The sequence below is a fragment of the Arachis hypogaea genome, chromosome 18 (genome assembly GCF_003086295.3).
Source record: "Arachis hypogaea cultivar Tifrunner chromosome 18, arahy.Tifrunner.gnm2.J5K5, whole genome shotgun sequence".
NCBI classification, from domain to species: Eukaryota; Viridiplantae; Streptophyta; class Magnoliopsida; order Fabales; family Fabaceae; genus Arachis; species Arachis hypogaea.
This window is the reverse complement of record NC_092053.1, coordinates 25,290,026-25,305,158: the sequence shown is the minus strand read 5'-3', so window position 1 is coordinate 25,305,158 and position 15,133 is coordinate 25,290,026. Positions and strand designations below refer to the sequence as shown.

The window sequence follows — 15,133 nt, the reverse complement described above, 5'->3', positions numbered from 1 at the left end:
GGAGTGGCAGAAGCTCCAACCTCTTGTGCAGTAGCTCGGGCGCGAGCATTTCTCTTGGCTTCCTGCACCTTTTGGTAAGTAGCTCTTGACCCACTTTTAATTTTTTTGAAAAAGGAAGTAAAAATGATTAATGCACAAGTCGGAAGTAAGAAAAGTGTCAAGATAAAAAATAAAACATAGCTCGGAGATCCAAAAAGAAATTTCTTGGTGTCCAGGTTTGGAGCCCGCCCCCAAGCCTCTTGAAAAAACTCTACCACAGCCTCCTCTACCTCGTCCAAATCTACTAGGCCATATTTCTCTACGCAGGAGATCTCGACCTAGTATAGAGGAAATCGGGGCTCATTATTTTCTTTAGAAAAAAGGGATGATGGCCTTCAACGGCTTGAACTTTGAAGAAGAAATTTTTGAAGTCATGGAAAGACTCATCGAAAATGGAAAAAACTTTTGACCTTGTATAGCTCAAAAGGAAACCCACTGCTGCTTATTTTTAGCAGTAAAAGGCTTTGTTAAATGAAAAAGATAGAAAAAGATCCTTAAAGAAGCCGGAAAATCAAGTGCATAGCTCAAAAGCTGATAAATTTTGAAGAAACCCCAAGAATTGGGGTGAAGTTGGGAAGGAGCTACCCTACAGTGGGATAACACCTCCATCTCAAAGTCGGAAAAGGGAAAAGTAACCCCTAAACGAGTGAACAGACAATCGTATGCAAAAAAGAAGTGGGGGTCCGAATCGTTCATTCTCCCACAGCAAACCCGGTCCTCTGGGTCTGGGGCCACTAATTCATACTTTGCTTCATTGACATCAGAACTGCAGATCCTATGGTGTTTACGAAGTTCGGTAACAAAAACACTATCGACGATGGGGTGTTCAGACAAGACAGAGGAATCTACCCATTCTAACAGAGCCTCCATGATCCGAGAAGACATTTTCAGAAATGGAAAAAAGATATACAAGGAAATATACCTACATTGCACAAAGAAAAAGCAACTATCAAAAACAGGTTTTGAAACAAGACAGTCCTTTCCCAAACAAAGCAACCAATCGCATCAAAAGAAGCAATTTTTGTAAAAAGAAAAACACAAAAATCCCAAAGTTTCCTACAACAAATAGTGAAAGCACCACAAAAACCTACTAAGAACCTCTTCCTCCATTATTCAGCACACTCAATAAAAACAACGAAGCCAGTAAAGAGTGAAAAGTAACGAAAGACTAACCTTTCTTGAAGAAAAACTGACAGCAAGAAGGAAGGGGATGCCGAAAGCGCTGAAAATCCCAGGAACGGAAATAGCAAGCACCAAAGCGTGAAGATCTTTTGAATAGGGAAGAAAGTACGAAGGAAAAATTCGAAAAGAATAAAGAGAAAAAGACGAAAGGTATTTATAACATACAAGGGGCATAATTGTAAAACGAAACAATCATTAAAAGAGCGCGCCGTTACCAATATAACTGCCGCCCACGTGTAAATGCAAAAAGCCAAACGGACGTGATGGTTGACAAGACACGACGATTGATGATTTGAAATCACGTCGGTTTCTCAACTCGGGAAGAAGATGTCGACCTAGGCAGTCCCGAGCTTTATCCATACTCGAATCCAACTCCTGTTAAAGAGATCGGACTCGAGTATGGGCAGTGTTCATACCCTGGCCCAAATCATAAGCAAGGCCCAAATTAAGTTTAAAAGGCCCAATCATGTAGGTTGGCCTTTGCTGTCTATCCGACTTCCACAAAGAGGTCGGGGCCAACGCCAGCAGGCGCTTAACACTTATCCAAGTAAGTAACTACCTCCTTATATCTCTCACCCACTTCTAGAAGAGAGATCCTAACAACCCTATGATAAAGGGACGATTATCCACCATTAGAAGTTGAACTACTTCAACGGTGGTTATTGGCTCAGCCCCTATAAATACTCTGATATACTCAGGTACATCTAAGTTCCAATACGCTAAAACCTGCTTAACCCCTTGCTGACTTAGACATCAGAGTGTCTTGCAGGTACAACCCCCCACCTTTTCGAACACACAACTCGGACGGCAGCTCTCTGACGCAGGACAAGTCGGAGACCACTCCTTTGAACGTTTGGACCTCGTAAGCAAGCCCAATCCACATCCGATTTCAGATAACCTTCGAAACAATTTACATTCTAAATTACTCTATTTCGGTAAACAATCTTATAATTATTTTTTTTTATAAAATAGGGATAATATATATTCTCCGAATTATTTCATGCATATCTAAATAATCATATGGACAAGAATAATAACAAAAAAGAGCTTGGTTAAGGAAGGACATATGCTAAACTTATTAGTTAAGAAAATTTTTATAGAAAAATGCAAAATTTAATTTTTAATGTCTTTGCTGTATATTTAGTAGAATAAAAATTTTACAAATTTTTATTAATAATAATTTTATTATGTATGTTAAAAAAGACATGCTAGTTAACCCAAAGAAAAATTATAGTGAGAAATTATGTCTCCAAGCTCCACCATTATATGAAACATAATTAAGAAGGAAAACATATAGTGGATGAGATTAACTTAAGAGATTATGTCAAACGGGTAACGGCAGGAGTAATTGCATTCCAAAGTAATTATTAATGATGCCATTGATATTAATTACTATTGGATAGTAGTATAAGCCATTGGTATTAATTACGATTGGATTGTAATAATAACTATGTTGTTGGAGTAGGTCACTAGTAATGTGAGGTCAAGGAGGAATAAGAATTGTTGGGGACCACATTTAATTTTAGGACTGACTTTGGTGGGTATTTTTGATTTGCTATTTGCCAATTCGCAAATTCAAAGGAGGTTCATGGAATATTGTTGAATGTTGATGAGAGAATAATAAAGAATGCTTGCATAATTAGCTGTCATTCCCTCTTATTTTAGGTTCTCTCTTGGATTGTTTTCTGTTTGAAGTCACAATTTTATGTATCGTCGTGACATGATTAACATCTAAGATAATACTATTAATATTCAAACGCTCATTCTTCTATAAGACAAAACACCATCTATTTCTTTATCTTTTTTCTTTCCTGTTGAATTATCCTGTGAGTAAACTCTATTTTAAAAAGTAATATATCTAAACGCATTTTTGTAGAATATAATACAATAATGAAGTTAGTACATTTTTTTAGTTAAATATATTTGGTATTTGAAAAAAATCTGAGTCAAGATAAAGTAGTTGAAAGAAAACCCTTAGTACCTACCTTTTTTTATTTCTTTTTATTTCATTGAACTCGGATTGTTTATTTTTATTAGACCCAGACTTAATAACATGGTCCCATTAATAACCTAGTATGGGTTAACATTTTGACAAGGTATGAAAGGTTGATATGGATAATTATATAATTTTCAAAAGTAAAGAAATATCATTCATGTATAATATAAGCATGACAACTAATTCTTTTTTTTTTTTCTTGCTAAGTATCATTTGAAATTTTTACTTATAAATTAAGCTAACTAACAATATGACTCAGTCAACCAAAAAAGTACTAGATCAAATTTCATAATATGAACTAAATCTAATAAACATAGGGCAGAGTTGCATCATGAACATTATCATTATAAGCCTATATTTGCCGGTTAACAAGTCTATCTCCTAATCTCCACACACACATTTAGAGCATAAAATTTTGTTTTAGTTTACTTTTTCCCGTAATAAAAGTTTCAAAGTGGAGAAACTCATTCCCTAAACTGTTTATTTGCTGCACGAGATAACACTAAATTAGGAAGGGTATTCATAGATGCATGGTATCATGTTATTGTCCAGTTGGTTAGCAACAAATTCCTTAAAAGTGAACCAGAAAACACCTAGGACTTGTTTCTGTTCACTCTCATGGTCCCAAAATAGTTACCCTTCCAAACATGCAGGGCAATCTGCAATCAATTGACAGAGCATTTTATAGCAGATGTGAAGTGATACCAGCCCATAAGTTTTGGAACTAACACCTGATCAAGTGACAGCCAATAACATGAGTTCTGTTATTTGCATATACATGTGAAATAGATGGTTATCATGGGAGTTTGATTTTTATTGTTGATATAAAAGTATGTCTTAATTCTAGTAAAATGATTAGTGTCAAACCTACCTAAATGAAATCAATACTTATTTGAGCTATGGTGTTTTTTTTTGTTCCAAAATATTTATCAATTTAAAAGTTTGCTACACAAAATTTATCAAGGTACATTAAGTTATGAATGTACCAAAATTTTTAAAAGTTATGTTGTGAAACAAGAGAGTATATAAGTATTGACAATAAGTCTAAGATCAAGAGTACAAATAACATTATTACCTAGATAAAACATGCTACTTGAGAAGAAATTTAATTCATTTTAGGATAAATGTTAAATTGTGAACCATAAAGCTACAAATCACTGAAATCAGTGAAACCATTATGAGGAAAAATTCATGTTACAGAAGCTATATTACAATGAGGAAGCCCCATATCAAAGTTTTACCTTGCAGTGATTGAAATTCACTAAATGTGAATGAATTAAATCAAAATTCTGTGGGGGAGCTGGCTGTGACTCTTATTATCAAAGTTCCCGAGTTAGAGTCTTGAACTCATTCAAGCAAGATTGGAGTATCTTCTGCCGCTTCTGAAGAGATTCTCTTTCAGTTTGTAGCACTTGTATTGCACCAGGAGCAACAAACATGTCCATGAACTTCTCATCATTCAGGGCAAACAAATCCAATCCAAGAGCCACAACAAGTCGATCGCGGCTGCAACAAAAGTAGGCAAGAAACAGTGTTGCGAAATAAAGTTATGATCTCAGTTAGGGTGATTAAAATTTTTAAAAGTAAAGTATCAACATAATCAAATGCAGGGATGGTCTCATACTCTCATTAACGACCTAGTTTTTTCTTATTTCTTAAAATAGGACTGAAATAAAAGGAACAAGGAAAAAGCAAGGCATGACATTATTTCTTTTAAGGGAATGTGATACAATGTGACATTGCTAACTAACTTTCTAAAAGTAAATCTAACATTGCAAAAGGAAATGTCAATTTTTATGCAATAGACTAGAAGCAATGTTTACAATTACAAGCATAACATTATTTACATATGCATAGAAAAGCTTACCAAGGTGTTAGGAATCCAGAATTTAGTGTCGATGTCACGCCTCGCTCAACAAGAACTTCGCGAATTCGCGCAAAATGCTGCGCTGCTGAGAAACAGATTTCTGAATAAGCAGAACCAGATTTTTCCTGATTTCCAAATAGAAGACCACCATTTTGCATCCTGATGATCTGGTCAGAATTCTTGCTATTCCCTGTCATTCTAGACGCTCTTTTTCTTGGTCCATTATCGTTGCAAATGCCATGCTCCTTTTTTGCCAATCCATGAATAGGATTACCTGGCTGATCAGGAGATGGGGTTTCAGGGACAGTAATGTTGCTTTCATGTAAAGCTTCTCTGGCTTCTGAATTTTTGCCTGGGGTGGTTTCTTGAGCATGATGCTTTTCTGGAGGTATATTTTCCTGGTCCCTCATTACTACATCGTGGGATGCAGAACCCGTGTCGCTCAGCTCAAGAAAAAAGGAAGATGTTGCAACCTGGTTTAATTTTTTGAAAGGAGGAGCATTTGGTACATAACATGTTTGAAAATCATTGACATAGCAGACCTGTGAGTATGGACTGGTAACTGAATCAAGGTGGTGCCTAATTAGTTGTTTGCATTGTTTTGAAAGATCCTTTATGAAGCGGCTGTATGCACACCTTAATGCAGCATGAAAACCAACATAGCCGTCCATGTTAGCTGTTTTACTCCCATCTGCAATGAAAATAACCACCACTCAGCTTCTCTAATCAGATGTATTAAACATATAGTAAAAGATAAAACAATTCCACACAATGATCATTTGCAATTCTGTCATAGGATTTATTTCATAACATTCTAGTGGTAAATACACAACCAAATGAAACAGTGACAAATTTTCAGCAAGGAGAATCACTTACACTCTGAGTCATTACTGCGGTTTCTTTCTAGAGCCAAATCAAATAAGTTTCCTAAAACAAAAGCAAGTCTGTCACAAGCAGTATCAAGAAGAGGAGCAAGCCATGATCTAGCAGCAGAACGAGCAATTTCTGCTGCAGCTTCTGTTATTCCTCTTGCGCCGCCTCGGCCAGCATGGGCAAGTAATATATTCGCAACCTGTTGAAAGCATATCAAAAGAATCTCAAATTGAGGAAGAAAAAAAGGAAAGATGATGTGTTTCCAAATCAGTTATCTAAATTCTAAAAGGTATATGAAGTACCTTCTCCCTTGACACTGGAGGGCATTCAATGGAATATGCAGCACATCGAAATTCATGTATGACTCTTTCAAAAGCAGCTCCTCCATAAAGGCGCAAAGTAGAATTTGGGGGATTCATATCTGTGATGACACCAGGCCAAGCTCCAATGCCACTTTGAGATTGCTCTTCAGTTGTAGTTTTCCCCCACTGCTCAGGGCAAGGATCTGCTGCACCATCAATAAGTGCACCCTTGACAAATCGGAAACAAGATAGTTACTAATTTGAGAACCTAGGCTCATAACTATTGTTAAAAAGATGTCTAAAAATCACAGAACAGCATAAAGTGCATGTTGTCTAGCATAAAATATTCATAACAAGTGAAAGTTATAGTGTCTATAAATAAATTTTTGCTAAGTATACAACACCTAGTTAAGTTTTCAAATTTTCTCACTCATAAATTCCATAATGATGATAACTCACCACATGGTTGCTTATAGAAGCTGTATACAACATCGCGAATTTCCTGAGATGAGCAACATCTGAGGTGGCCTGTATTTTTGAATTCATTCTAGCAAGGTCTGCAGTCACCTCGGTGCAGCGTTGCTCGAGCAACGCGAGAGTTGCCGGCGCTGCTTCTTTGTATTTCTTCTGAAGTTCAGACTCCAAATAGTCTCTCAAACGGGTAAAACCAATATGAGAGTTAAACTTTTCTTCATCAAAACCACCCTTGACTACATCACGCAGATGATGAAGAACCTCAGAGTCCACCTGAGAAATCTGCCTTCGGAACTCATCATTTGAAATGTTACCCCTATCTTTAGGCAGGGCCACAAAGAAAGGGCGAGTGCCATCTCCAAGGTAACCACTTGCACTCAAATACCGATCCACTTCCCACCGGTCACTAAATTCCTGTGTCCATTACAAAAGCAAATAGCAGCATTTAGATACTTGTACAATTCAACTCTCTAAACCCTAAACCCTAACACAATAGAAGTTACCTTGAGACGATTATCGAATTTGGAGACAACAATTACAGTCCTTCTAAATGTTGGATCAATGTCACGAATAGCATCCAACCACAAGGAGGAGCACCACTCGACGCTACTCTGCTGGAGGAACAAGAGCATACGGTGGGGCGGACTAGCCAACGACTTCACCATCGAAAGTATTTCTTCCGGCGTGTTCTCCGGTTCCCCCTTCTTTGCCTGCCAAAAACAATTAAGACCATCTAAATACAAAGAATTTTCAGCAAAAAAATAGACTAGTTAACATTCTATCCCACCTTAAGAACAAAGCCGGGGGTATCGATAACGGTTAGGTTCGGGCAATGAGCATATTCGGCTCTCATCACAATAGGCTTAGGAGAAACAGCTGTCTTAGTTTTCTTCAGAAGTGCGTCGGTTCTTGACTTGATGATGTCAGCAATGGCAGATGCCAAAACCAAAGGACTACCGTATTCATCGGAATCCTCCTCCTGGAAGCGGCAGCGAGGGTCGAGGGCGGTGGGATCGTGAACCATCTGGAGGATGAGGGGCCTTCGGGTTCCCATCTCCACCTCCCGGACATTGAACCGGAAACCCAGCAATGCTTCCAGGAGGGAGCTCTTCCCGTCTGATTGGCCTCCGATGGCCACGATCTCAGGGATCGGAAGCTTCTCCCCGAACGCCACTGCCGCTGCCTGAAGCCGGTTGTAGGCCTCAAAGCGACGCGACTTCGCCGCCAACGAGGATGCGTCGGAGTGGTGCTGGTGGTGCTTTCGAGACATTGAGGATGGGGTTTTGGTTGGGGTGGTGAGTGAAGAGGAGTTCGTGTTGGTGTTGGCGGCCATTGAAGGAAGAAGGATGTGGTGAATTGGTGGGTGAAGAAGGAACAAGAAGATGGGGGAGAGCGTAAGTGAAACTTTTGAATTTGAATTTGCCAATGGAGCCGTTAGTTTTTGTTTTGAGGCATTTTAACTTTTTTAGAATCTTGGGCCCTTTTGTCCAAAAATAAACCTTAAGACCCCATGAAATGAAATTGATAAGTCAATTTGGTTTTCAACTTTCCATATTTAAGGTCAGTTTTAATAGGTTTATAAGTATTTTTTTATTTTTAACTTGTGAAAATATATAATATTAATATTTTGTATAATTTTAAAAATTAAATTATAATTTTTTAAAAATTTATTTAAATGTTTATAGAAAAGTTAAATAAATATTTTTAAGACTAAAAAATCAAGCACCTGATTTAGTACTCCAAATTTATATAGAGTTTTAGTGCTTCTTAATTTAAAGAAAGAGAAAAAACTTGTATATATTATATAGAATTTTAGTATTCCATAATTAAGAAGAAAGAGAAGAAGGACCTTCTTGGACAAAAATATTTTTATTTTATTATTTTAATTCAAATTTATTTTATTCTTAAATTGATATTAAATTATTACAAAATTATGATAAAATAAAAAATAAAAAATGAAAAGAATTAAAAAATAAAAATATTCTTTTAAGATTAATTTTAAAAGAAGAAATATCTTTTAATATTAAATTTATTTAATTTGAATTAAAAAGTTAATTTAATTATTAAAAATAAAATAATTTTATAATTAATTTTAAAAAGATAAAAATATCGATAAGAATTATTTGATTATTTTAAAGATTAAAAATTTATATCTAATTTACAAAATTACGTCACCTGAAGACTATTTAAATATTTTAAAATATTCATTTAAAGATTAATTAAAAAGACACAAATACCCTTTTAGTATAAGTGTTATTTAAGTGTATTAAAAGAAAAAAGACCAAATTACCATTTAGTTTGTGTAAGCATATTGGAAGGAATCTACGATACACGTACACTGACACGGACACGGGACACGATACGATATAGGACATGCCGATACGCGAATTTTAAAATTTTATAAGCACGGAGACACGCATACATAAAAATATAAAGTATTTTTTACATAAATCGTAATGATATTTTGATATTTTATTGATATTAAAACATAAATTAATTTTTTAATTATTTTTAATATCTTATTTTAATTATATAAAGTATTTAAAATATTTTTTTGTTTTAATAAATAATAATATATACTATTTCTAAATTTATTTTAAGAATACATGTTAAGAATAAGATTGGACACGTTAACACGTGATGGTATTTTGGTCCGAAGAAGAATTTCTTATTTTTTTATTAAGACACGGTTGGACACAGCAGACATGCGTGTTGAACGAGTATTAGTGAGTGTCGTATCCGAAATGTGTCCGACACACTGACACGTTAACTCAGCGAAGTGTCCATGCTTCATAGGAAGGAACACAAAAATTCTGTGCAATTAATTACTTAAAAATATTTAAGTATTTAACTTTAAATTTTAAAATGTAAATTTATATGTATATCATTTTATTGATAAAAAAAAAGTATTTTCGACAAGAGTGGGTCAGATCGAAATAAGCAAAGTATGGTGTTTCAAGAAGATGCGTGCGCGCGAGCTTGAAGTGAGGCAATCGGTGTTGATGTGGATTTCGATTATGTTGTCAATCGAATAAGCTAGAATTGAAGAGAAGATTTGATTCGATGCGTTGAAGAAGGTTTTCGAAAAACTGATCGAATAGTTATGGAAGCGGGAAAGTTTGTGGCTTTTATGACACGAGAAAAATATTGGAAATATCTACAATCACGCATTGGGAACGGTTATTAAGAGTGGTTGTGTTTCAAATTTATAATTCTTTATTTAATTGTAATTAATTGTAATCAAATTAACCGTTATGTAATATAGTCTATAAATACTGTGAAGTGTTAGGGAATGGGGGTTGGAACTTTTACTTATAAAAATACTCTAGCATTCTCACATCCAAGCGTATCCCTGAGTTTGCGATCGAGTTTCTTTTTTCTGTAGGGTTCCTTCCACCTTCTTCTTTCTTTTAATTTCAATTCTGTTTCTAATTTTATTCACCAAGTGTTATTCATATTCTTTACTTTCCCTGTTAAATTTATCTTTCATAATTCTATCATTTACTTCGAAGTTCTTTGATTTAATTTAAGGCATTTTTACTGTTTCCGTTTGATTTTGGTTCAAGTCTTTCCATGTATTGTGTCTTTACTTTTTGAAAACTTTGATTTCCAAATTATATTTAATATTCTACAAATTTATTTTGTTTTTATTGTCAAAACTTATCTAGTCGGAGATGCTTTGATGCACTTTTAGAAAACTAGTACTCGCACAGAGGAGTAGGTTTCGCTCCCAGACCATTAGATATCGAACAACCATCGATTTGCTAAAAATCGACAAAATAAATTGGCACGCCCGGTGGGACAGTTTTAAATCGAAGTGTGTCAAATAAGTCCTTTTCCAGTAATTGCTAGTGTATGTGATTACGAAGTGGAAAGATCATTCATATGGCTGATGAGTTATCAAATGTGAATGGTGGTTCATCCACCAATGATAGCATACCGATTTCCATGCAACAAGCTGACGTGTCTTCACGATCGGAGACTACAATTGGAACTGAAAGCATAGTCGTTACGACTATTCAAACTGGAAATGTTGGATGTAATACTCGTCCACGTGGTCCTGTACCATCATATCAACCTCCATTAACCACTGGTTGGCCTCCTTATAGTCTTCCTTTTGGTTATACCCCACCGGTGGGTGGTTTTATGCTGCCTGTCCGTTTTGGGAATGTAAATGGAGCGAACAATGTTCAAAACCCACAACATTCCGAGTATTCTCGTGACTATCATGTGGGCTCTACTTCGAATGCTGTGAATTCGATGGCAGTATATCGACAACAAGTAGAGGAGAGTCATCATGACTTGGTCAATTTATTGACTCAACAAATGACTACACTTTTGAATCCCATGATGGCTGATCATGAATCAAGGTTCGAGCGTCTTGCTAGACAAGTTGAGAGGATTGCTCGAATTGTTGATTACGATGAAGGTGAGATGCATAATTCCAGGGGAAATAACGAGGGAATGGAAAATATTTTTCAAAATGAAAACCCGATTCTGAATCGAGAAAATCCTTACGTGGTTCCTCGAGGTCAAAATGCTGATACTATCTAGCTGGATTGCGTGGTGACCATTATCAAGTTACTAGAATAATTGAAGAGGTGTTAAATCGGGTTGGATTAAATGTTAGTTTTATGAATCAACCACATTTTGTGTCCGCTTTTCCCCAAGTGGTTCAAATGGCTGAAGTGCCAAGAGGGATGAAAATCCCAAAAATAACCACAAAATTTGCTAGTGAAGTTGGAGAATCAACTACTGAACATGTTGCTCGTTATTTGGTCGAAATCGGGAACCTTGCTAATGATGAAAATTTAAAAATAAAATTTTTTCCTTCATCATTGACAAAGAATGCATTTACTTGGTTTTCGAATCTTAGACCAAATTCAATTACAACATGGAATCAGTTGGAAACTACTTTTCACGCTCAGTTCTATCGAGGTGAGATGAATGTAGCAGTTACTGATTTAGTGGCTTTGAAACGTGAGGATGGTGAGACCATTGATGATTATTTAATACGTTTCAAAAATGCTAGAAGTAGATGCTACATGTCATTACCTGAGAATGAAATAGTGAAAATAGCAATTATGGGCTTGGGATTTTATATGCGTAGAAAATTACTTAATGTGCATATTCCCGATTTGGCTCATCTGGCTGAAAAGGTTCGACAAACTGAACTTATGAAAAGAGAAAAAGAGAAGCACAGGAGTGAACAGAGATCGAAGAGTAAACCTTTTACTCGAAAAGAAAAGGTTGCTTATGTGACCATGGAGTCCTCAGTAGGGGTGGCAAAACGGGTCGAGCCCGTCAGGCCGATCGGCTAAACCCACTAAAAACGGTGGGTCGGGCTAGGATTTGGAGCCCGCCAAATTAAAAAAACCCGCCAAACCTGCACCGCTAAATTGGCGGGTTTTGGCAGGGCGGGGCGGGCCAGTCCGCCGGGTCGAAGATTTTTATTTTTCTTTTTTTTTATTAAATAAAAGAGTGATTACTAGTATAAAATTAATAATTATAGTATTTTTAAACACTTTTTTTCATTTTTTGTTTTTATTATTCTTTTAGTTATTAACTTTATTTATTTTATTTTACAATTTCGTATATATGCTCAAATTATGTGACTTATTTTTTAAAATAAAGATGATTTTATTGACAAATATTATTTTGAACAATTTTATTGAATTTAAAAATTTAAAAAAAATAATAAAAAATTATATTATAATTTGACTATTTTTTATTTGTATTTGATTTTTTAATTATTATTTTTGGTTAATTTTAATAAATTTTATTTTTCAAAAAAAAAAGAAGCGGGCTAGCCCGCCAACCCGCCAATCCACCATAAAACGGGACGGACTAGCATTTTGAACCCATTTTAGTTTGCGGGCGGGCCGGTCCGCCCCGTTTATGGGGCGGGGCGGGTTGGGGCGGGCCGGCCCGCTTTGCCACCCCTAGTCCTCAGAAGAGGAATTTGATTTTGAAACAGAAGTCGATTTGGCTGAACTTAAGAAAGGTCCTCCTTATGTTTGCTCTTTACTGAAAAAGCTCCCTGGTAGTGAAAAGTCGAATGATGCAAAACTTAAAAGTGCAAAGAAGTATAGTTTTGATATCTCGAAATTTGATCAGATTTTCGATGTGTTGCTTAAAGATAAACAATTGGTTTTACTTGAAGGTAGAACTTTACTTTCCGTAAATGATTTGAAGGGAAAGCCTTATTGTAAGTTTCATCAAGCAACTAGTCATTCGACTAATAGTTGTGTCCGTTTCAGGGATTTGATTCAAGAAGCGATCATGGAAGGACGTTTGAAATTTGATGATGGCAAGAAGGAGATGAAGGTTGATGTAGATCCCTTCGAAGTTGATGCCGGTTGTGTCGAGCCTTACTTAGGGGTGAATATGGTTGGCGTGTCTTATGATTTTGATGTGGCTCTTGATTATTTCGAGTCACAGGTGAGGTCTGTATACCCTAGAACAGGGGATGACTTGTTGGATTTCTTGGTTCAGCAAAAGATTAAGGACCGGGACGTATCTCTGTGTCCGCGGTGCAATGCTGTCTTCGATGCTGAGGCAGCAACAATCTTCGAAAAGGAGAGGATGAAGAAATAATTGGCTCATAGGGAAGAGCAAGCACGTCAGAGGCAACCAATTCGACATGTGGAGGGTTCTGGTTCAAAAATCCCTCAACATGATGTGACTGCACCTTTAAGTCGATCTCAGGCTATAGGTGTTCAGTGGGTTCGAAACTGTCAGGAATTCCAAAGGTGTGATCACCTGTATCGATGCAATCCTCAATGGGGGCATCGAGCACTGTCTCGAAATCAATATGCTTCCTATCGAGGGCGAGCCAGGGGATACCCAAGAGGAAGAGGAGGAAGAAGGAGTTTCAATCAAGGTAAAAAACTTCAAATCGAGACAAGTAAGGAAGCAAGCAAGGGGGCAACTCCTTCTGTACATTCTCGAATTGTCTTTCCTTCTGATGGAGAGACTTATCCCAAGGAAATTCCATCACCAGCAAATATGGAAAAAGGGAAAGCAGTTGCTCAGTCCTCTGGGATTGATAAACATAAAGATGTCGATGTCGATGAGGAATACTTTGATGAAGGAGATGATGACATGGTAGGGACAATTTCGATAAGAACCTTGGAGAATGCAAAAGTAATCCAGATGAGGATTATGATCAAGAAGATGAAGAGGCTTTCTCTTTCATTCGCATAGAAGATGAACCGGGTATCTTTCCTCGACCTTCTGAAAGACAAATATCTCATTTGCGTCCCCTTCATATTGTTGCTGTTGTGAATGGGTTCAAAACAAACAAGGTATTGATTGATGGGGGGGGGGCAGCAATTAGCCTCCTACCTGAAAGGATGTTGGAAAAAGTAGGGAAACATGTTGATGAGTTGGTCTCTACAAACATCGCTGTAACTGATTTTAGTGGGAATTCTACGCCAGCGAGAGGGCTGGTTACCTTGACTATAAAGGTTGGGTCTTCGGAGAGATACTCTGTGTTTGTGGTAGTGCCATCGAAGACTAGTTATAACGCCTTACTTGGGAGAGATTGGATCCATGGAGTAGGTGCTGTACCATCTACAGTGCATCAGAGCGTGCTTATGTGGACTAAAGAAGGCAAACCTGAAATTGTCAAAGCAGACTCGAGTCTATACGTCGAACAAATGCATGTCGATTTTAGGATATATAATTGTAAGTTGAAGCCTTTTAATGTTGATCAATCTCTGAATCCTTATAATTGTGAAGGGTGTTATTTGACTTCAGAAGGGCTTTCGGTGAAGTTGCGCTATCCAGATCTGGGCTTCGAGCCAACGGGTTGGGATTGTCTTTCTTAAAGACCTCGAAGGTTGAACTATAGACCAGGTTGAGGAAGTTTCCAAGTACCTGGTAAATTTGCATAGTTATTTAAATAATTTTCAAGTTTTAGAAAATAAAAATGATTCTTCTGATAAAGTTGAATCAGATAGGATTAGTAAATCTACTAGTTGTAGTGTGTTTGATTCGACACCTCCAATCGAATATAGTTATGATTTTTCTATTACTTGTGATGAAATTAATAATGTGAGTCGGACTGCCGATTTAATAGCAGAGGCTCATTGTGTGGAAAATAAATGTAGTGATAAATTAATCAAAGAACAAGTTTATTCGATCCCTTAAAAATCCATTGATTTTACTTTCGATTATATTTATGATTTGGAGCCTCTGGGGTTTGAAAAATATTCAATCGAAGATGATTATTATAAGGGGTTCGAGTCTCAAGATCCTTTAGAAGAAATTAATTTGGGGACTCATGATGATGTTCGAATTACATATATTTGTAAAGATCTTGTTGATCCTTTTCGAACTAAGCTTTTCGATTTGTTACATGAGTTCAAAGATTGTTTTGCATGGGATTATCATGAA

At 36.4% G+C, this 15,133-nt stretch overlaps 1 protein-coding gene across 1 annotated transcript; it reads right to left on the bottom strand.

Moving 5' to 3' along the window:
- Nucleotides 1-4,265: 4,265 nt before the first annotated feature.
- LOC112772294 (dynamin-related protein 5A) lies at nucleotides 4,266-8,160 on the bottom strand. Its single transcript, XM_025817207.3, has 7 exons — nucleotides 7,521-8,160; nucleotides 7,237-7,443; nucleotides 6,719-7,147; nucleotides 6,260-6,487; nucleotides 5,961-6,156; nucleotides 5,085-5,775; nucleotides 4,266-4,723 (listed from the first exon to the last, which is right to left on the bottom strand). The coding sequence occupies exons 1-7, from the start codon at nucleotides 8,064-8,066 to the stop codon at nucleotides 4,537-4,539; spliced, it is 2,484 nt and encodes an 827-aa protein (XP_025672992.1). The 5' UTR covers nucleotides 8,067-8,160; the 3' UTR covers nucleotides 4,266-4,536.
- Nucleotides 8,161-15,133: the final 6,973 nt, after the last annotated feature.

Excerpts from the sequence above, each read along its gene's own strand:
- LOC112772294 (XM_025817207.3), bottom strand. The coding sequence starts at position 8,066 with ATGGCCGCCAACACCAACACGAACTCCTCTTCACTCACCACCCCAACC. Across the intron at positions 7,148-7,236 it reads AATTCGATAATCGTCTCAAG|GAATTTAGTGACCGGTGGGA; the intron begins GTAACTTCTATT and ends TAATGGACACAG. Across the intron at positions 5,776-5,960 it reads CCGCAGTAATGACTCAGAGT|ATGGGAGTAAAACAGCTAAC; the intron begins GTAAGTGATTCT and ends TTTTCATTGCAG.